The sequence below is a fragment of the Ambystoma mexicanum genome, chromosome 3q (genome assembly GCF_040938575.1).
Source record: "Ambystoma mexicanum isolate Mex_15411 chromosome 3q, UKY_AmexF1_1, whole genome shotgun sequence".
Taxonomy (NCBI): Eukaryota; Metazoa; Chordata; class Amphibia; order Caudata; family Ambystomatidae; genus Ambystoma; species Ambystoma mexicanum.
The window spans coordinates 127,539,802-127,560,803 of NC_090926.1; the positions used below are offsets into that span (position 1 = coordinate 127,539,802).

The 21,002-nt window shown below is 47.4% G+C and overlaps 1 protein-coding gene across 5 annotated transcripts in view; it reads left to right on the top strand.

Annotated features, from left to right (window-relative positions):
* Positions 1–21,002, top strand: part of MAP3K12 (mitogen-activated protein kinase kinase kinase 12) — a 533,632-nt gene that overhangs the window by 289,569 nt on the left and 223,061 nt on the right. For all 5 annotated transcript variants that reach the window (XM_069653287.1, XM_069653291.1, XM_069653290.1 and 2 more), the window contains exon 2: positions 9,140–9,662. In XM_069653287.1, coding sequence (XP_069509388.1) covers positions 9,218–9,662 — 445 coding nt within the window. In that variant the 5' untranslated portion in view covers positions 9,140–9,217. The remainder of the gene's footprint in view (positions 1–9,139; positions 9,663–21,002) is intronic.

Genomic DNA, 21,002 nt, shown 5'->3' on the forward strand with positions numbered 1-21,002 from the left:
ACTGGCGTAGGTGGATCTAGTGGGTCTGTTGGATTGCGTTTTTGATACTAGGTTGACTAGGTATGCTGGGGCGTTGTTAGAGAGGCATTTGTGTGAGTGAGATGGGTTTGAATTTAATCCGATCTTGAACCAGGAGCCAGTGGATGTTGCATCTGGTTGACGAGATACATTCATGTTTGGGTATGTTGAGTGTAGCTCTGATGGCATTGTTTTGCACAACTTGTAATTTACTGATGTTTCAGGGAGTTTACTGATGCAAACAGGGGAGTTACAATAATCGATCTTGGATAGAATAAGTGCTCTTGCCAATGTGATGCAGGTCTCAGGCAATAAGAAGGCTCGACTGGCTCTGATTAGTTTGGAGGTGTGGGCTGCAGAGGAGACTATGGCGTTAACTTGTCTTGTTAGGGTAAGTGCAGAGTCGATGTAGACGCCTAGAGTTTTTATCTCCCTGGCTACATTTATGATGTTGCCGTCAATATTGATGGATTTGTAGAGTTTGGGTAGTTTGTTTCATTTGGGTTGGTTACCAATGATGAGTAATTCAGTTTTCTCATTATTGAGACATAACTCGTTTTGTGCCATCCAAACTTGTATGGAGAGGTACATTTTGTTTAGTATGTTGTAGTTGGTGTCATATACCCCTGTGATGGGTAGGAGTATTTGGGTGTCGTCCGCATTATTTGTATATGTGACACCAAATGTGTCTAGACTGTCATAAAAAGGCTTGGTGAATACATTGTATAATGTGGGTGAAACACAAGAGCCTTGGGACCCTCCACAGGAGACTGTGGCTGGGTCTGATGTTGAGGATGAGGAGAAGATATCATTGTACGGTTAGAGAGGAATGATTCGATCCACTCTATGGCTTTAGGTGAGAATTGCGCTGCTGATTCCAGATGTTGGCATAGGATTTTTTGGTTGACCAAATCAAAAGCCGGGGAATGAGTCGTGAAGAAAGAGAATCGCTAGCTCCCCATTGTCCTTGATTTGGTCCATTCGGATTTTGAGGTCCAAAAGGGCTGCTTCCGTCCCATGGACTGGGCGGAAGCCAGACTGTCTAAGGCCTAAGAGGTTATTAGATTCTAACATTTTTTGTATTTGATAGTAGGCTACTCTGTCTAGTATTTGCAATAGGAATGGTACCGTTGTGATGGGCCTATAGTTAGTAGTGGGATTTGAATCAGGAAAGTCTGACCTTCCTGGACACATGAATTACGGGAAAGAACTACATTTCCCAAGAACACTTGTAGTTCTTTGACATATTTCTCCATTAACCCGACGCAAATGAGGCAAGCCGGTCTGTGCCGGTCCGTGGCCGGACGTGGTTACGTGATACCCTTCTTAGCAAGATGGGGCTACAGGAGGCTCTGGAGGCAATTAGTGCAGTAAGAAACATTTTCAGTAATCTACCGGGAAGCATGTCCCCGCCTGCGATTGTAAGTACCTCCACCTTAACTAAGAATTTGGAGCCTAACCCCTTGTACACACTGGATGTTCCTTTCACACTATTAGTACAGCCTTTATCACAGTATACCCTCATTGAAAAAGCCACATCCAATCCAATAATGGTCAAAATTCTTTGGGACAATCATAAACAACAGCGTGTTAATAACGCCACCAAGGCAGCACATAATACAATAGAAAAAAAGTCTACCACTCATGAAAGAAGAGGGTTTAGCCACCAAAAGACATAGAAAAAAGGTTGGCGGACAGAGACACAGGGCCTCATTACACGGAAGGCGGTGAACCATGGCGCTTTAAGCGCCATGGTTCATGCCGGTAAAATACCGGCACCGCCTTGGTGGACAGGGGAATTACCGCCCCATTCCAAGGTTGGCGGGACGGTAATTCCCCCTTCCACCATTGTCCTCCCCATTCCCATTTTTGCCCCATAGGGCTCTATGGGAATGGGGAAGGCGCTAATTACGGTACCGCAAATTGCAGTACCGTAATTAGCTCCACTGGTCCCTTTGCGGGTTGGTTTTTAACGCCTGCAAAACGCAGGCATTAAATTCCCCAACCCGCAAAGGGACCTCGTAGTAAGGCGGTAAGGATTTACCGGTACAGGTAAAATACCAGTACCGGTAAACCCTTACCGCCTACCGTGTAATGAGGCCCACAGTCTTGTAAACCAGCATGCAAAATACCATCTATCTCGGAGCTTAGAATCTGTATACTCAACACTAGGTCATTGAATAAGCATGCCTTATGCATCCATGATAGGATCATTCAGGATGACATTGACATATTCTGTATCACAGAAACGTGGTTAAAAGAACCCATAGGCCCCACTTGTGACATTGCATTTCCAGAGGGATGCGCAATATATTTCACTAACAGAGAATCTGGCCAAGGAGGAGGAGTGGCAGTCATTGCAAGGAGTTCGATCTCCCTGTTTCCAGGTAAATCTATCTGTAAGGGCAGTGAAATTGTACACCTTAAATACTTCTCAACTGGAAATAGCTGTCTTAACCTGATAGATGTATATAGGCAACCCTCTAATACTCCTGACTTTAATGAAGAGTTCTCACACCTTCTCAACCTTCTTAAAAGTCCAAATTGTGCCACGTTGGTAGTGAGAGACCTCAACAGATGGTATGGTGATCCAGCAGATAAAGACGCCATCAATCTAGAGAGATTATTGAACAACCTTGACTTCCATGTTACCAACAACAAACCCACAATGAAAAATTGACATCAATTAGACTGGGTAGTGACAAACAACTTAAAAACACACGACTACAAGACAGAACCCTGTATTTGGTCAGATCATTTCAGCGTCACCTTTTAAATGATCCCTCCATCTTCTGGAAATAAAATTAAAAATCCACCATTTAAAACAGTCCAAAGGAACTTTAAAAACATCAATAGGGAACAGCTACAATCCTGCATAAAAGATATTAATGATAACATCAAAGAGGAAGACTCCTGCGAAGTCATGATGATCAACTTACTTGAACATCTTAAACAATTGGCTGACCAGAACGCCCTTCTACAGTCTAAAACATGCAGACCGATTGCTAAACCTCACACCTGGTTCTCTAAAGATCTGTCAGAGCTAAAGGGGGAAAAAAATAAAACTGGAAAATGTATAGAAAAAAAATCCCAAGGCCATTTCACCCCCCCCCCTTCATCCTGTCTCAACAGGACTGTGAGAACACACAACAAGCCTTTTTTTCTGAAAATCGAAACAGCTGGAGACTTCATTACCAAATCCCAATTAGACAAACCAAAAAACTTATAATTACCCATGGAAGAGGCTATATGCAATGTCAAAACTTTTAACTTTTCTAACATTATGCCAGTGGAGATGGAAAAAACAGTCGCCGCTATGAAGCCAACATCTTGCGCGGAAAATATCTTACCAGCAAAAATGATCCTAGACAATTCGGATCTCTTTTCACCCATATTATATAAAATCGTTAACTCCTCTTTTAGGGACCAAATAGTCCCTCTGGACATAAAAAGGGTTACTGTTACTCCATTGGTTAAAAAACCAGGCCTGGATCCCAGAAATCCCAGCAATCTCAGGCCCATTACTAACTGTAACTTCCTTCTGAAAATTATGGATAGGATAGCTACATCACAACTACAGGCGCATGTAGAAGCGTCTGAATTGTTTCATCTCCAAAAGTCGGGCTTTATATCGGCTCACAGTACTGAGACGCAATGTTAGACCTTCAGACAAAGATGCTTAGTATTATGGACAATGGGAAAGCAGGCCCTCTTGTCCTATTGGATCTTAGTGCTGCTTTCGAACTTCTTGACCACGACCTCCTCGAAGTCGCCCTGAGTAAAACAGCCAATTGCTCATCGGCAGCCAAGGGTTTGAGTGGATAATGTTATTCCTTAAAAACAGGACATCACGGGTTCATTGGGGTGACAAATAATTCTCGTCAGAAAGATAAATGCTCTGTGGGGTTCCTCAAGGAGACAGTATGTCCCCCTTGCTGATCAATTTGTATCTCAGATTCCTCTGTCACGTACTGGACCAGTTAAATGACTATTTTACGAACTACGCAGACGATACTCAGTTAGTGATTGAACTCTGTGGAGATCATAAGAAAGATAATGATAATCTACTTAACATCTATTCCAGTATTGAGCAGTGGATGGATTCGAATTGGATGTGCTTAAACGAAAAGAAAACAGAGTTGATGGTCTTCGGCTCTTGGTCAGAAACTCTATGTACCCAGGATACAACTCCTTCCAGATAGATAACACACCGATTAAGGTCCTTGATAAAGTTAAAACGCCGGGCATAATGATGGAAGCATCACAAGGAGCTGAAGCACAGTCGCAATACATTAAAAAAAAGTGCAGCTATTATCTTAGACTCCTTAAAATCATCAGACCTTACTTATCAGTAGACAATTGTGCCACAGTGGCCAGGGCAACTATTTTATCTCGGCTGGATTATGGTAATGCCTTGATGGTAGGGGCAAACAACAAATGCATTAAAGCCTACCAGATCATACAGAATAATGCAGTAAGGATTATTAAGCACATCCCCAAACGCGACCACATCAGCAACTCCAGAAAAGAGTTGCACTGGCTTAAAGTAGAGAATAGAATTCAATTCAAACCCTCAGCATTGCGCATCGTTGTATTTATGGAAAAGCTCCGGGGTACTTGAAATCAAAAATCCATACATATGTTCCCAGCCGCTCTCTAAGAGCAGCTGGCCAACACAAAATTGTGGTAGCAAAGCATAATCGTAAGCAAGGTCTAGGCAAAACCTTTCCGACAGTTACTGCTGGCTTATGGACTAACTCGTCCAATTATATAAGAAAAGAAGTGAACTACTTAAGCTTTCGGAAGCATGTGAAGACCCAAATCTTTAGTTAACGGATTCGTAATCATCCATCTCATCGCACAATTTACGCCTGTCCCGTGATTTATGTTAGTATCGTGTCTCCATGTATCTGCGCCCCGAGACTCATGAGTTACCGGCACAATATAAATGAAAGAGAAATAGAGAAATAGGGTCCAGGGTTGGTTTTTCAAGCAGTGGGAGAACCCAGGCTTCTTTTAAATTGTCAGGCACTTTACTGGAGGCGAATGACTTATTGATTAGTGTGGTAATTTATTTATTTTATTATTTTCTTTTTCTTTTTATAGTTGTTCTGATCAGTAAAACCTGATCTTTCAACAAATGTATACAACATTTAAAGTATCACATCAATAAAAGAAAGAATTACAAAATAAAATACTCTTTTGCATTTACATGAGCCTTCAAAGAGAACTTAAGAGCATTATTTCACAATTAAACATAGATTATTACATTACATTAACCACTGTTGGCATCATTCTGCTTTATATTCAAGGAATTTAAATATTTCACAACTGCATATCTCAATTGTTTAGAATGTCCGCTATGTAATACTAGCCATAGTTGGTCAGGCATGATGACAGTGGTTGCATTAAACAAATGTTTAAAGTAAAATATTCGCATTGGTAACAATTCAACACACTCGACTACCAGATGTTTCAATGTTTCCACCCCATGGTTACGAAAACGACATACCTGGTCAGATATCTTCTTCCATCTAAATATATTTCTGTTGTGGGCCATATATTTAGTGTGGTAATGAAGGGTGCAAATTCATTGACACAGTCCTTAATCAAGGTGGCTGGGCAGATGTCCCCTTAGAGTCTTGAAGGCTTCAGTCCATTAATTCATTTAATGGTTTCCATTGTGGACACCGCTGTGAATTCGAATGTGTGTGCAATCTGCTGTGAGGTGGTAGGAGGGTTTACTGTAGAGGTGTCTTAGGTGAGTTTGGTTTTCTTAGTTTCAATTTTGTTTTGAAGAAGGGTGATTTAGTTTGCTAAGGCGTTTTGGACATTGGAACACCATGGCGGATCCTTGATGCATTGATCAGGGGTTTGGGCCGGTGATTCCAACTGGTGAAGTATCGTGAAAAGTTCCCTAGAGGTTGATTGGGCATTCTCTCAATTCTCTGGTTGTATGTGTTCCTTATATTCACTAGATAAGGCAAAGAAATGTGCCTTATTTGCAGGCGAAGGAGTTTTTTTGAATTAAATTTGGCTGATCTTTTTGCTGAACACAGTGTTCGCCAAGAACCATGGGTTAGCGTGAGCTATGGGTTTTGATTTCTGGATTCTTAATGGAGCTACTTTATTGATGGCAGCTAGGACGGTTTGGTTATAGAAGGAAACCATAGAGGTGGGATCAGGATTGGAGTGTGGAAGGCTGGTTATTGGTAGTAGGAGGGGCAGCATATTATCACGGTTGATGTTCTGCTGATTTCTTGAGGGTGTTATCGAGGTGAGTAGGCTAGGTTTGGCATATTTGGTCATTATTGCAGTAGAAAAAAGAATGACGTTGTGGTCGGACCATGGGAAAGGGGTGTTTGCTAATATATTGGTGACGCAGTTTATGTTTGCAAGCCAATCCAGAGTTCGTCCTTTTTCATGTGTAGGGGTGGAGATTCAGTGAGTGAAGCCTTGAGCTTCCATCGTGTTAGCGAGGAGACGTGCTTGTGTGTCTGTAAGGTCGTTCAGACCTAGGTTAAAGTCGCCCAGAATGACGATTTTGGATAGTGTTGGATGCTAAAAGGCAGGTGATATCGTCTTCGAAAGAAGATAAAGGGCCTGGCGATCTGTAGACAATGTGGCGGGTGCAGGTGGCCATGAATGATATTTTGAGTGTGATTACTTTGCCAGATAGGAATATATAGTCGGCAGATGTTCTGAGATTGATATTATTTTTTGCGATGAGTGCAACTTCTCCCCCTTTAGCGGTAATTCTGTCTTTCCTGTAAATGGTAAACCACTCCAGTATGGCCAAGGAGAGGGAAGGGCCTGAGGCTGTGTGCATCCACGTTTCAGTGATTGCAAGGGTGTCAAGGATATTGTTCTTGATGAGGTCAGTGATGTCTAAGGAGTGGGCAGGTAGAGATCTAGCATTGATCAATGCTCCTTTCAAATGTTTTGTGGTGTTAATATAGTCATTGCCCTTAGTGTTGGTTTTTGATAAGTTCAGTTTTTTGGACTTTTCTCTGAGGCGTGTAGGTTGGATCGCATGGGTTTCAACCATCCCCAGGGCGCTGCTATGCTTGCATGTATTTTGCTGACAGGGGGAAGCGAGTGTCTGATTTCCACTGGAAGACCACCTGTGTTTTTTTTAATGCAGAGGAAGAAGGGCGATGGGGTGAGAAAAGTGGATGGCTGCACCGAGGGGGAAAAGAGGGGCCAGTACTGGTGTGACATGGGCGACACAGGGATATGGAAGATGGTGGCTCTCAGGGAGAAAAGGGAGGATAGCAATGAAGGAGTGAAAAGCAGTGGCACTTAACTTTTGAAGAAGCAAAATGATTCAAACTAGTCGCTAGGCCACTAGCTGCTCTGTGACAACTCCCCCGCCCCACACCCGCTCAACGCCCCTCACTCCCCCCGCCATATCAGGACGTGAAGGGCTTCTGTCCTCCCCCAGCCACTCAATGAGTGTCAAAGGGTTAGGACAGAAAGTCAGGTGGCAATGCTCCTGTATGTGCAGTCATCCTCATCCAGTCAAACGTGCATGTTTTTTTAGTGTTGTCTTTTTAAAGAAAATCATTCCAGGACAGGCAGGCTGCAAGTGGGGTACATGGTCTGCCTCTGCTTTGGGCAGGCACTGACCCAAAAGGAGGTTCAGGATAGAGCCCTGCTTTTGGCCCAGGCCAGCCCAGCTCTATTTAGTACTTGTGTGGGCCTTGCTTTTCTGAGCACTTATCATTTTTTGGCTGTTAAGGAACTACAGGAACTGTCACAAAGAGCGATCACGTGATAACGTGATTTACCCAATGTCACAAAGATTTGTTAGGTGGGAACATTGGGATTAGAATCAGGATCTCCAAGATCAAAGCAGCACTAATCCAGGCTCCTGGCCAGATTCCGACTGTCCGCACATGACATACACTTCTGTTCTTCTGTGCCCCAGTATGCATGATGCAGCACCGTTGTCTGTATAATCACCACACTGGCTTGGGAAGAAAGCAGAAGAAAACATGTTCTGAGGTGAAGAGGCTTAACCTCTTCAATGTGCCATACTTTCTAGTGCATGTCAAAGGAGAGGACCCTGTGAGGTCAAGCTAGGCCTCCCTAATGCTTTTGACACTCTGTCCATGAATCCATCTATGGATGTCTATGTGGCAGGTCCTATTCCATGGGCTGTACTATAAAGGCCATTGGGAATTCCGCCAGTGTTTGCATTTGCAAATAATCTGCATTATGTTCCATAGTGGACAATATTTGTTGTTGTTGTTGAGGACACCACCAGAATATTTTTAAGCACCCAAGAGAGTCACAAAAATCAAATGGACTCGCACCCTCCTTCCCCCTATTGAGGAGCCTCACTGGACAAATATACTTGAAGAGGAAGGAGTTGATGTTCACATGGGTTCTTAGCTGTTTCCGTTTAATGTGAACCACCAATAAATAGAGTACGTATTCCCTGATGCCTTCAGCTCATTTATTTGTGTGCATAATATTTTTGGTAATTGTCGATTCAGTTGTCGATGTTAATCCAGCCAGAAATTGGAACAAATGAACCTGCGAGATACAGCATCCCTGGTCATCGGCTGTGGTCTGATCAATATTACCTTGTAAAGGAATACTGTGTCTGATCAATATTTCTCAGTAACATGAACGTGCCCCCCTACTTCTTCTTCTATTGATGAATCCACCCTGCTCAAACGTGGACCACCAGATTGCAGGAAATTGCCCATTCCAATGTGTTTCATACTACAAATTACTTTTTGTGGTATTCCTCTGTTTCCTCCAGAGAGCCCATGTGGTATTCCTCTGTTTCCCCTAATGAGCCCTCTTATGGGCCTATAGATCTCTTATGTAAATCATGTTTAATCACTGTCTTTCCAGCACTGGTATATTTTCCTACGTGAGTTTGCAAGTCTGGTTATACCCGAGTAGTTATGTAATATTCCTACCTACACTAGGCTATTTCAGGAGCTTTTACTCTTTTCCAGTGTATAGAGACAGTAGCAGTCATTCTAGGTTATCTCAGTGGCCATTCGTTGTTCTCTAGCACCTGTTGGATGCATAAGCATTATTGCATAGACAAATTGATGGATTGTGCATGGTTTTATGTTGATGGTATTTGTTTCCATTGCAGGTGTTTTGGGTGCCTGCTGCCCTGTGACGAGGAAGAGTAGAGAAGCTACCATCTGCTACCAATGGTCATTGTACAACTATGGCTTGTCTCCACGATACCCGCACACCCTCACCATCCTTTGCCAGCTTCAGTGCTATCTTGTCGGAGAGCACCATCCGCCGGCTGGATCCTGAGACCCCGGACTGCACGCCGGAGAAGGATCTGACGCCTACGCAGTGTGTGCTGCGTGACATGGTCAACATGGAAGGTGGCCACAGCCCTACGCCCAGCGAGGACACACGCGAGGAGTTTGCCAATAGTGTGCTCCAGCTGCATGAGAATGAGGCAGGCAGTGGGGGAGGCGGCAGTGGGGCAGTAGCCGCCGTGCATCCTGAGGACAGACTGGGTCGCTGCCACGCTGATGATGTGAGGCTCCAGTGCCAGGCCGGCAGTGGCTTTCTGGATGGGCTGTTCGGGTGCCTGAAGCCAGTGTGGACCATGATCGGGAAGGCATACTCCACTGAGCACAAGCAGCAACAGGAAGGTAGGAGCCAACCACCCATCACACACAGTCTCATGGCCATGCCTCCACTCGCCTCCTATCCATCCTTCTCGTTTCTTGCATCTCCACCCCACCCACTGCTCTCTTTCCTCTCCTTCCATTATCCATATTTCCTTCTTATCAAGTTGCTCCCCGTTCCACCCATTAATCGGGAGCCCTCACGTACCCACACCACAAAGTGTCACCACTTTATTCACACACATCTCCCATCTCATCCAGTAGTTTTGTTCCCCTTACCCGACCAGTCAGCGCCTATATAATGTCCTCCTATTCTCCTCAGATCTCTCCTTGTTCTATGTACTTCCCTCGCCCACTCCTCCTTTGATCTCCATCTCTGGGCCCACTCTTTCTCATTTGACACTTATCTCTCCATTGGCCCTTCTCAGACAGCCAGTCCTTCTCCCCTGCAGGCGGGAGCAGAGGGCTGTCCTGGGGCGTCTTCCCTGCAGGCCAAAGCAGACAAAGCAGAGGGCAGCCTCTGTGCTCCTGCCCTATAGGTCGAATCGGAGGGCTGTATTTATGCATCTCACCTGCAGGTAGAAGGAGAAGTCAGTAACAGCACTCCTCCCCTGCAGGTAGAAACAGAGAGCAGTCTCTATGCACCCCCCCCCCTAACTCCCCAGCCCCTGCATTTAGAAGCAGTGGGAAGCAGGGGTGCCAACTGTTAAATGTACCAGGATGGGGATGAACATTATTAGACAACCTCTATCCAGATAATGTCAATAGAGATGGCATCACAAGGCATCACAAGGCGTGACATCACAGGAAATGACATCACAGTATTAGGCTTTCACCAAAACTAAAAAAAAGTGATTCATAGAATGTTTTAAATGAATCTTAACCGCGGGTATTACCCTAGGCCACCTTAAATACCACACAGTGGTGGCAAGGCTTGGCTGCAACTGTCGGGGCCCCTTTAATGGGGCAAATGAACTAATAAATGATGGCATGGAAATCTGCTCAGAGCAATGATAGTGGTCATAATGAATTCATAGCTTTGCATGTATCACTTTTGTAGGTAAAGAGTCCACCCAAATGGAAGAAGTCGTGTTATACAAAACCCAGATACTGTACATTGCTTTACCTTTTGATTTCACTCTGCTGTCCCTCCAGAATTGGATTTCTCAGATACATCAAACCTATAGGTAAATCCATATAATGTATCATTTGAATATAATTTGTACGGTACCTTAGTTGGCTGGTGCACCTGCTGCAGCAATATATGTACAAACTGTGTCAAAAGTGTGTATCCTGGATGTGGTGACAAATCGTGTAACCCTTCTGAGGCTGATACAATGAGTAACATTGCGTTGGCTCATGCCCTCCAGCCTTGCAGAGGACGGGCAAGCGGCAAACAAAGCTGCCCGTGGACTTACGCCCCAAGGGAGCTGGCAGAAACCGGAGCCGCAGGCGGAACCCAAGTGCCTGTATGGCGGGAGAGCGGGGCAGAACAAGTGAAGTCATTTGATGAAAGTAGCAAACCTCAGGAGTAGGCAAGCATACCCCATGCCCAAAATGAGCTTATTCTATCCTGGCACCTCACAAACTGTGTTAGAAGCTGCAGCAACCATGGCCACTGCTCATAGGCTGGCAGGGTGAGGGGCGATCAGAATCAAATCGAGCTGGCACACTCCACACAGACCAGGCCCCGTAAACCTCTGCACCTGCCAAACATTGGTGTGCTTAATGTGTTTAGCTTTCCTGTTAGAGGGGTACCATGGCTCACACACGACGGTGCCCTGAGCAGTGATCAAGCCAAGGATAAATTCAGCATGGATGTTGGATAATGTTATTATTACACCTTGGGCAAACACTGCATTCTATTAAAACCTGGAAGGTTGTTGTGCAGTTTGCACTTCGCAGAATCACTTCTAGCTGATCCTAATTTTGTCAAAGAAAATAAGGTAGAGTGAGTTACCCAGCATTACATCGATTGGGCCACTGAAAGCCCTGGTTGAGAGCTCCCATTGTGTGGTTGCACAGCGTTGCACTGTATATGTTTCTGTTTCATCTTCAACTGTCCTGCACAAATGATGGACATTTAGCAGGTTCTGGCTATTTAGCTCACATCAACCTGCATTCTTGGACAGTATTTGTATTTTCCTCTTGCCAGTATAAAACCCAAGACTACAATGCCACAATGCAATCCAATAAAAAGCAGGACTCACAAACCATCTCACACAGCCAACTTGAAATGTCATTAATATATATGGGTGATAACATACCCTGCTCGAAGTTAATATTTCAAACAGCACTGCATCTTGTTTATGTGAATGATTTGAATACAAGTACCAATCCCAAACAAATGTGAACACTTAGCAACTGGAAGTTTTCCGTTTTTGGAAATTGTTTTAACTTTGTGTTTTAGTCTGTTTCTTTAGAGAAGTTGGAAAACCGCGTGCAAAACAAAAAGGCAACACAGGTTCTTTAGAGATGACATTATACACTTGCTCCACTTGAGGTAACACTGTGTGACATATTACTTGCTCCCCATCACACTCCTGATGATGTGCATTGTGTACTCTTGGCCAAAAATATTCACTTCAGCCATAAGAAAAAAAAATATGAATCATTCCTGCTAGGACCCTGATATCCATGGTCTGCAGCTTGCTGTGTCGGTGGTGTGGGTTCTGAAAACCTCCAGCCTCCCAACCCTGGCCTCTGCACCACTGGAGGGCAGTCTCTCTGACCCTCCCCTGCAAGTAGAGTGTTGTCGGGGATTTCTCGGTTGGGGTTGGGAGGGGCAGCTACAGTGGAAGAAATATGTTCTGCTTCTCCACTGCGAGTCCTCCTACATGTAGCAGCTTGTAGTTGTATTTACGATTGCCCCCTGCTGGGTCTCTGGGTGCTTCGCCCCTGCAGGGTTTCTCTGACCTCCTCCCATGCAAGCTCTCTCTGTGGTGCTCCCCTGCAGTCTGTTACTCTCTGCTACCCCCCGCCCCCGACCCCCACTGAAGGGTCTCTCTGTGTTGCTCCCCTGCAGTCTCTCACTCTCTGCTCCCCATGCAGGGTCTCTCTCCTCCCTTGCTGGGTCACTGTGGGTGCTCCCCCGCTGCAGGGGTTCTCTCCGCGCCTCTCCTGAAGTATCGGTCTCTGTACTCCTCCCTTTCAGGGTGTGTGTGTTCCTCCTTTACATACTCCCACGGTGTTCCCCCTGCATGGCATCTCTGTGCTTCCCCTCCCTGCAGGCTCTCTCTGTGGTGCTCCCCTGCCGCCTTTCACTCTCTGCTCCCCCTGCATGGTCTCTCTCCTCCTCCCATGCAAGGTCTCTCTGTGGTGCTCCCCTGCGGTCTGTTACTATCTGCTACCCCCCCTAACCCCACTGAAAGGTCGTCTATGTTGCTCCCCTGCAGTCTCTCACTCTCGGCTCCCCCTGCAGGGTCTTTCTCCTCCCCTGCTAGGTCTCTGCGGGCGCTTCTCCCCTGCAGGGTTTCTCTGAGCTCCTCCCCTGCAGTCTCTCACTCTCTGTTCCCCCTGCAGGGTCTCTCTCCTCCCTTGCTGGGTCTCTGTGGGTGCTCCCCCCTGCAGGGGTTCTCTCCGCGCCTCTCCTGAAGCATCGGTCTCTGTACTCCTCCCTTTCAGGGTGTGTGTGGTCCTCCTCTACATTCTCCCACAGTGTTCCCCCTGCATGGCCACTCTGTGCTTCCCCTCCCTGCAGGCTCTCTCGGTGGTGCTCCTCTGAAGCCTCTCACTCTCTGGTCCCCCTGCATGGTCTCTCTCCTCCTCCCATGCAAGGTCTCTCTGTGGTGCTCCCCTGCAGTCTGTTACTATCTGCTACCCCCGGACCCCACTGAAGGGTCTCTCTGTGGTGCTCCCCTGCAGTCTCTCACTCTCTGCTCCCCCTGCAGGGTCTTTCTCCTCCCCTGCTGGGTCTCTGCGGGCGCTTCTCCCCTGCAGGGTTTATCTGGGCTCCTCCCCTGCAGTCTCTCACTCTCTGCTCCCCCTGCAGGGTCTCTCTCCTCCCTTGCTGGGTCTCTGTGGGTGCTCCCCCCTGCAGGGGTTCCCTCCGCGCCTCTCCTGAAGTATCGGTCTCTGTACTCCTCCCTTTCAGGGTGTGTGTGTTCCTCCTCTACATTCTCCCACAGTGTTCCCCCTGCATGGCCACTCTCGGTGGTGCTCCTCTGAAGCCTCCCACTCTCTGCTCCCCCTGCATGGTCTCTCTCCTCCTCCCATGCAAGGTCTCTCTGTGGTGTTCCCCTGCAGTCTGTTCCTATCTGCTACCCCCCGACCCCCACTGAAGGGTCTCTCTGTGGTGCTCCCCTGCAGTCTCTCACTCTCTGCTCCCCCTGCAGGGTCTTTCTCCTCCCCTGCTGGGTCTCTGTGGGTGCTTCTCCCCTGCAGGGTTTCTCTGGGCTCCTCCCCTGCAGTCTCTCACTGTCTGCTCCCCCTGCAGGGTCTCTCTCCTCCCATGCTGGGTCTCTGTGGGGGCTCCCCCCTTCAGGGGTTCTCTCCGCGCCTCTCCTGAAGTATCAGTCTCTGTACTCCTCCCTTTCAGGGTGTTTGTGTTCCTCCTCTACATTCTCCCACTGTGTTCCCCCTGCATGGCCACTCTGTGCTTACCCTCCCTGCAGGCTCTCTCGGTGGTGCTCCCCTGCAGCCTCTCACTCTCTGCTCCCCCTGCATGGTCTCTCTCCTCCTCCCATGCAAGGTCTCTCTGTGGTGCTCCCCTGCAGTCTGTTCCTATCTGCTACCCCACCCTCCAGCCCCCAACTGAAGGGGGTCTCTCTGTGGTGCCCCCATGCAGCCAGGGTTGGACTGGGAACTAAAAGAAGCCCTGGAAATAATTACTGGGGACCAAAAGAGGCCCTGGAAATAATTGTCAAAGTGGCCCCATATGACACATTGTCAGCAAGCCCAATGCTTTTCCTATGAGAACATTTGGAAATACCACACAAAAGAGGCCCAGAGTGCAGAGGCCCACCGGGAAATCTCGAGAGTTCCCTATAGGCCAGTCCACCCATGCGTGCAGCCTCTCATTCTGAGCTCCTCCACTGTAGGGTCGCCCTGTGTTCCTACCCTATAGTATCTATCTATGCCCCCCCCCCGGCAGGATTATCGGTGCTCCTTCCCTGCAGTCTCTAACTCTCTGCTCCTCCCCTGCTGGGTGTCTCTGTGCTCCTCCTCTACAGTCTCTCTCTGTGCTCTTCCCATCAGAGTGCCCGTTAAGGTCTCTCTCTGCTCTTCTCCTGCAGTCTCTATCTGTGCTCATCTCGTGCAGGCTCTCTCTGCTCCTCCCCTACAGTCTCTCTGTGTAGCCCTCCCCTAACTATTCCCCTTCTCGCTCTCTCTGTCTGTCTCTGTCTCTCTCCCTGTGCTCCTCCCCTGCAACCCCTTTCTCTCTCTTCCTCTCTATATGTGTGTATCTCCAGCCTCTCTCTTTACACTGCCCCCTGCACGTTATCTGTACTCCTCCACTGCATGCTCTCTCTCTCTGCTCCCCTGCAGCTGTCTCTCTCTCGGCTGCTCCACTGCAGGCTCCCTCTCTGCTCCTCCGCTGCAGGCTCCCTCTCTGCTCCTCTGCTCTCTCTCTGCTCCCCTGCAGCAGGCTCTCTCTCTGCTCCTCCACAGAAGGCTCTCTCTCTCTGCTCCCCTGCAGCAGGCTCTCTCTCTGCTCCTCCACTGCAGGCTCTCTCTCTGCTCCCCTGCAACTGGCTCTCTCTGCTCCCCTGCAGCAGGCTCTCTCTCTGCTCCTCCACTGCAGACTCTTTCTCTGCTCCTCCACTGCAGGCTCTCTCTCTTCTCCTTCACTGCAGGCTCCATCTCTGCTCCTCCACTGCAGGCTCTCTCTCTCTGCTCCCCTGCAGCAGGCTCTCTCTCTCTGCTCCCCTGCAGGCTCTCTCTCTCTTCTCCTTCACTACCGGCTCTCTCTCTGCTCCTCCACTGCAGGTTCTCTCTCTCTGCTCCTCCACTGTAGGCTCTCTCTCTGCTCCTCCACTGCAGACTCTCTCTCTCTTCTCCTTCACTGCAGGCTCTCTCTCTGCTCCTCTACTGCAGACTCTTTCGCTGCTCCTCCACTGCAGGCTCTCTCTCTCTTCTCCTTCACTGCAGGCTCCCTCTGTGCTCCTCCACTGCAGGCTCTCTCTCTCTGCTCCCCTGCAGCAGGCACTCTCTCTCTGCTCCCCTGCAGGCTCTCTCTCTCTTCTCCTTCACTACCGGCTCTCTCTCTGCTCCTCCACTGCAAGTTCTCTCTCTCTGCTCCTCCACTGCAGACTCTCTCTCTGCTCCTCCACTGCAGACTCTCTCTCTCTTCTCCTTCACTGCAGGCTCTCTCTCTGCTCCTCCACTGCAGACTCTCTCTCTGCTCCTCCACTGCAGACTCTTTCTCTACTCCTCCACTGCAGGTTCTCTCTCTCTGCTCCTCCGCAGCAGGCTCTCTCTCTCTCTCTGCTCCCCTGCAGCAGGCTCTCTCTCTCTGCTCCCCTGCAGGTTCTCTCTCTGTTCTCCTTCACTACCAGCTCCCTCTTTGCTCCTCCACTGCAGGCTCTTTCTCTCTCTGCTCCTCCACTGCAGTCTCTCATTCTCTGCTTCCCCCTACAAGGTCTCTGTGCTCCTCGCCTACAGTTGCTTTCGGTGCCCCTTCCCAGTAGGTCAGTGGAAGTGGGCTGCCTCTGGCCCCTTCCGCCCTCTTTACCGTGTCTGGGAGCTGAGCAGTGCTGATGCGTTTTTCACGCTGCTTACATGGGAATTAGAAACCCTAAAATCCCCCTTTTGTGTGGTTCTAATCCTCTGCATAATACGATTGGAGCATCCCCCCCCCCGAGTCGTGGTTTACGCCTGCCGATAGAGCTGGGGGGTAGAGGGGTACTCTGCCTCTCTGAGCCTGTTACCTATTGTACACACAGGCTTTGGGGATAGGAACTGCCCCTCTGACCTTTGCCTCCCCAAAGCCTGCAGTATGTGGGTAGGAGACCCAACATTTCGCTTGACGCCAGCCTTTCTGACCTGAGGGGTCAGGGTTTCTGTGATTTGAGAAGACTGTGACTAAATGACTACTGTTCTGCACTACTCAGGCCTACACTACCACTAATCCGGCAGTGATCCTAATCATAAATGTGAAACAGGCTCAGCCCGTCCGGTGTAGCTCCTTCCCCTCTTTTGGTAATATGGGCCGAGGACCGGCTATATTCCTCAAGAGGGGTGTGAACTGGTGCAGAAGCAACCCAATGAACAATAGTACTGTGGTACCAAAATAAAAGGATTTCCAACCAAGGTTCTGTACAAACAGGATATTTAATAAGCTAACAAAAATGCACACAACTAGTAAACACACAAGTGATCCACCCCTGAATGGGAAAACACAAAGAGAGTAGACTTTAATATAAGGGGTAATGAGTTGGTAGACAGGGGTGCTCAGTCAAAGTTTTCAGAAGCAAAATGTCAATGTTTATAAATATGTCTTTGAAAGGGTAGCGAGGGGAAGTACTTAAAAGTCACAGCGGGCAAGGCCTCTTCAAATACCATCAGTTTGTTGCCTTTGAAGCTCAACAGCATCGAACGTGGCTCCTCAGTACATTACTAATGTAAAGCCAATATCAAGGTGGTTGAGTCATGCTTTCCCAGTGCTGAGTTGGCACCTGGGAGGTTTGAGGTGAGGGCTCCCGATGGATTGAATTGACATTTGAGATGGGTCATGTGGATGTCTTCCAGCTGGTTGAGTTGGCAGCGAGATGATGCTTCTATTTGGTCAGGTTTGCATTTGAGATGGGCAAGTTGATGGCTTCCAGCAGGTCAGGTCAGTGTTCGAGTCAGGTTGAGACAATGCTTCCATTCGACTGAGTCGGTGATCGGAGTGTGGAGTCATGTCAGAGATCATGTCGAGGAAACAAAGCAGGCTGTCTGACCAGGAATGATTTGTGACATAATATGAATTACTTTCACTCTTTTTAACAACATTGATTCGATTGTGGTATTAGCTCTTAGCTATTACTCCAAGCTTACAGAAATGATATCTACTTAATCACCCTGATGTGTCTATCATCATGATAACGCGCACTATCATGACACACTGGGCCTCATTACGAGCTTGCAGGTCCGGATACTATGGTACCGGTAAGCTTGCCGGTACCGTTGTATCCGGACCGGCAAACTCTGAGTTGTGCTCGCAGTTGCCTTTCATTCCACCAGCTCTGACCTGATGGAATGAAAGGCACCCACGAGCACAGCATTTCGGATGCACAGGTACCATTGATAACAGTTGATCACATTCTATCACCTTAGAACATGAAAGCAAATGTCCTAAATGACCCAAATAGTTCTCATAGGCACTGGTAGAGAGTGAGACCTCAGCTCACCCAGAATCTCCGTTATGTGGATAGCTTGTTAGAGCGAGGAGTCCTAATTAATCAAAACATTGCGTAATGATTCCTCTAAACTGATCCATGGACCCCCATAGAATGAAATACATTTTAGTCCATGCCAACAAATTACCGGGACAGTGCAACTGAAAAAAGTGACATAAGCATTGCAGGTGGGGCAGGCGCTACCTTCCCCTGAGCAATGTCCCCTTCCGGGGGAGTCTCCACTCAAAGTTCCAATGCTGAGCAAAGCAGAGAACTGCATCAAGAAGAAACAACCATAAGAATGAATAAGTCTGGATCCCAAAACTCTGAAACTGTCATTCTCTTGCTGCACTCGGGTCTTATGGAATTCCATCCCAGTAGCAATCTGGACTGCTCTCCCCCAGTTCTGGAAAAAGCTGAAAAACTGTCTGTTTCAGTCACACCTTGACATTACCAAGACTCCAAGGCTACTCACCAGCCAAGGGGTGACTACCTGCAACTCAGCACAGTGCTACCATGTTAATTGCTTTGTGTACACTGCATTACTATGTGCCCCTCAACACGGTTGCCTGACAATGTTACTCTAATCCTGCCATACAGCACTCTTTGATGATTTAAACCTAGGTTTGTGATGCTTAATACTATTAATTCCAGCCCTCAGTGTGGGATGTTACTTGTTTTGTCAGAGGGGTGGGGGAGCTGGGGAGGATGGCTGTCATAGATGGCCAGTATTCTGAGAACACCAGAGTGTCCCCCAATATTCAATAATAAGTACCCCTAAATCCACTAACAGAAAAGGGGTTTAATGATGGGTCATCAGACAAGGGCTTCCCCCACCACAAGAAGTGGGGCTCTGGCATCACATCCCTTGCTCTTACCAACCGGCAGAGCCTCCCAGGCACCATGTTGGGTGAGACTTCGATCCTGCATGCCTCCTGAAATGTCCTGACTCTTGCTCGGTTCTTAAAGGTGGGCGTGCACATGTAAGGGGCATAGTTATACAGTGTTCTAGTGAGTCACATAGCTAAGATCCCCTACTTTAATTGGCCAAGTTGGAGGATCGTTGGCCAGAGAATATCATTGGCGTTTCCCTGCCCAGAGTAGCTGCCCTGCTAATCGCACCCTTGCGTAGCTAAGGATCTGTCTTCGAGGCTCGGTGGCTCTCAATCAGCCACCTGTTTGGAGACTGGGCCTGCCAGAGTGATAGTGCAAGGTGCCTGACCATTGCATGGATTGCTCGGCCCTTCTGTAGAGGGGACAGCCAGCTGCCATCCAGCTAGTCTCTCTCAGAGACCCCTAAAGTGATCTGGCTATTTCTTTGCCACCGAGAACAATAGCCTCCATGTGCTGTGGTAGGGTACATTGGAGACAGTTGCATTGCCACCCCCCGTATCCTGTGCTTATCTGACCACAGAGCTTGGGGAATCGTAAGGGAATGAGACGTGCCTGCGGAGGCTTCCTCTGACTGCAGACAAAAGACACTGCACACAATGTGCTGTGCGCCAAACAGGGGTCTGCGGTTGCACCCAGTGGAGGAAGTGGGGAAAAAGAACTAGTGGTACTCTGGCTGCATCCAAAAAGTTGGGAGTGGAATGGTGGGAGTGGTGGTGCAGGACGGGGCTTAACCTATGATTTGCCATCTTCTTTGGCTCCTGTTGCATTGTGGCTAAGGTAGGCATTGCCTGGAAAAACAAAATAATTACACGGGATTCGTCCCTGACAGAAATCTTTAAAAAATATATTAACAAATAGAAATCTTTGATCCAACAATGCATGCAAATTAAACAAGATTCTATTTGACCTAAATCTCTTTAGAATGTGTTTATAAGTGTTTTCTGTTAATCATCTTTTACACTAAAATACACAATTACAGACATATCATGATTGCCGTTAAATTAGAATTGCACAGGGCTCTGAGCAGAGTCTGTAGATAAAAATCGCATGTTCCTACATGAATAGCAATCCAAGTCAATCCAGCTATGACAGGTGATGCTTTAGAGTTCATTTTAAATCACTGTATCCCTTTGTCTTAATAATGTGTATGCATAAATGAAACGAATTGGGCAAAACAGAAATTCAATAATTTGGGCAAGCCCATGCCCTAAGCTCAATACACTTTGACGTGGGCAGTGACCATCTGGCTGAAGTCACTTCAATTTAATGCAAGCATTGGCAAAGACAACAGTTTTGGCTTTGGTGTAGGCATTTGCAAGGCACTGCCATAACGATGCTACTTGGCTATAAGATGGAAACTGGTATGTGTGTCTAGGCACGTGATAGCAATGCCTGGCATATGCCTGTATAGTGCCGCTACACAAGCTAAACATGTTGACTGTGAATGTTTAAACGGAGCCTCAGTGCAAGGAACAGATATAAATCAAGTGACTGAAGGTATATCTGGTTAAGACATTATTACATCAGTAGCTCATTCACAGATGCAATGAATCCATTAACTCTCAGCAGACACCTTAGAAATAATACTGTCAGTCCAGAGTTTTATGGCACTTCTTGATAGAGCCAGATGAAAGAGATTTGCTTTGAACAGAGAGATCTGGGAGGATGTGTTGTGGGCGAGGGGGTGAGGGTGCAGGTAGTGGGTGGGAATGACCATGGGCATTACCATTGCAGTGGCAGGTAAATAACAAATCAACACTCGAAGGGTGTGACATAGCATAACAGGGCATAGGAAAGAGTGTCACTGATTCTCCTGTGGAGCAGTACTCTGTATGGGCCAAGCCACTTTGGTGACTGGCAGTTGGTTCTGCCACAGTCCCCTTGCTATACACACATCTCTGGTGCACTGGATAACTGGTGAAACTATATATCTGCCTGTGAATTCAATTGATATGGGACTAAGGAAGGGCCAGTGCAACAATATTGCAATTCTAAGTGAGTGTTCGGGGCCACTAACCGAGGAGCGTGAGAGTACGCTATTTTGTCTCTACCATCAATCAATGCACCCAATTGTACAGATGTCCTTTTTCAAATATCGTGAATGTATTCATAAGGACTACATTTTTTCTTTTAAATCAGATTGAGATTA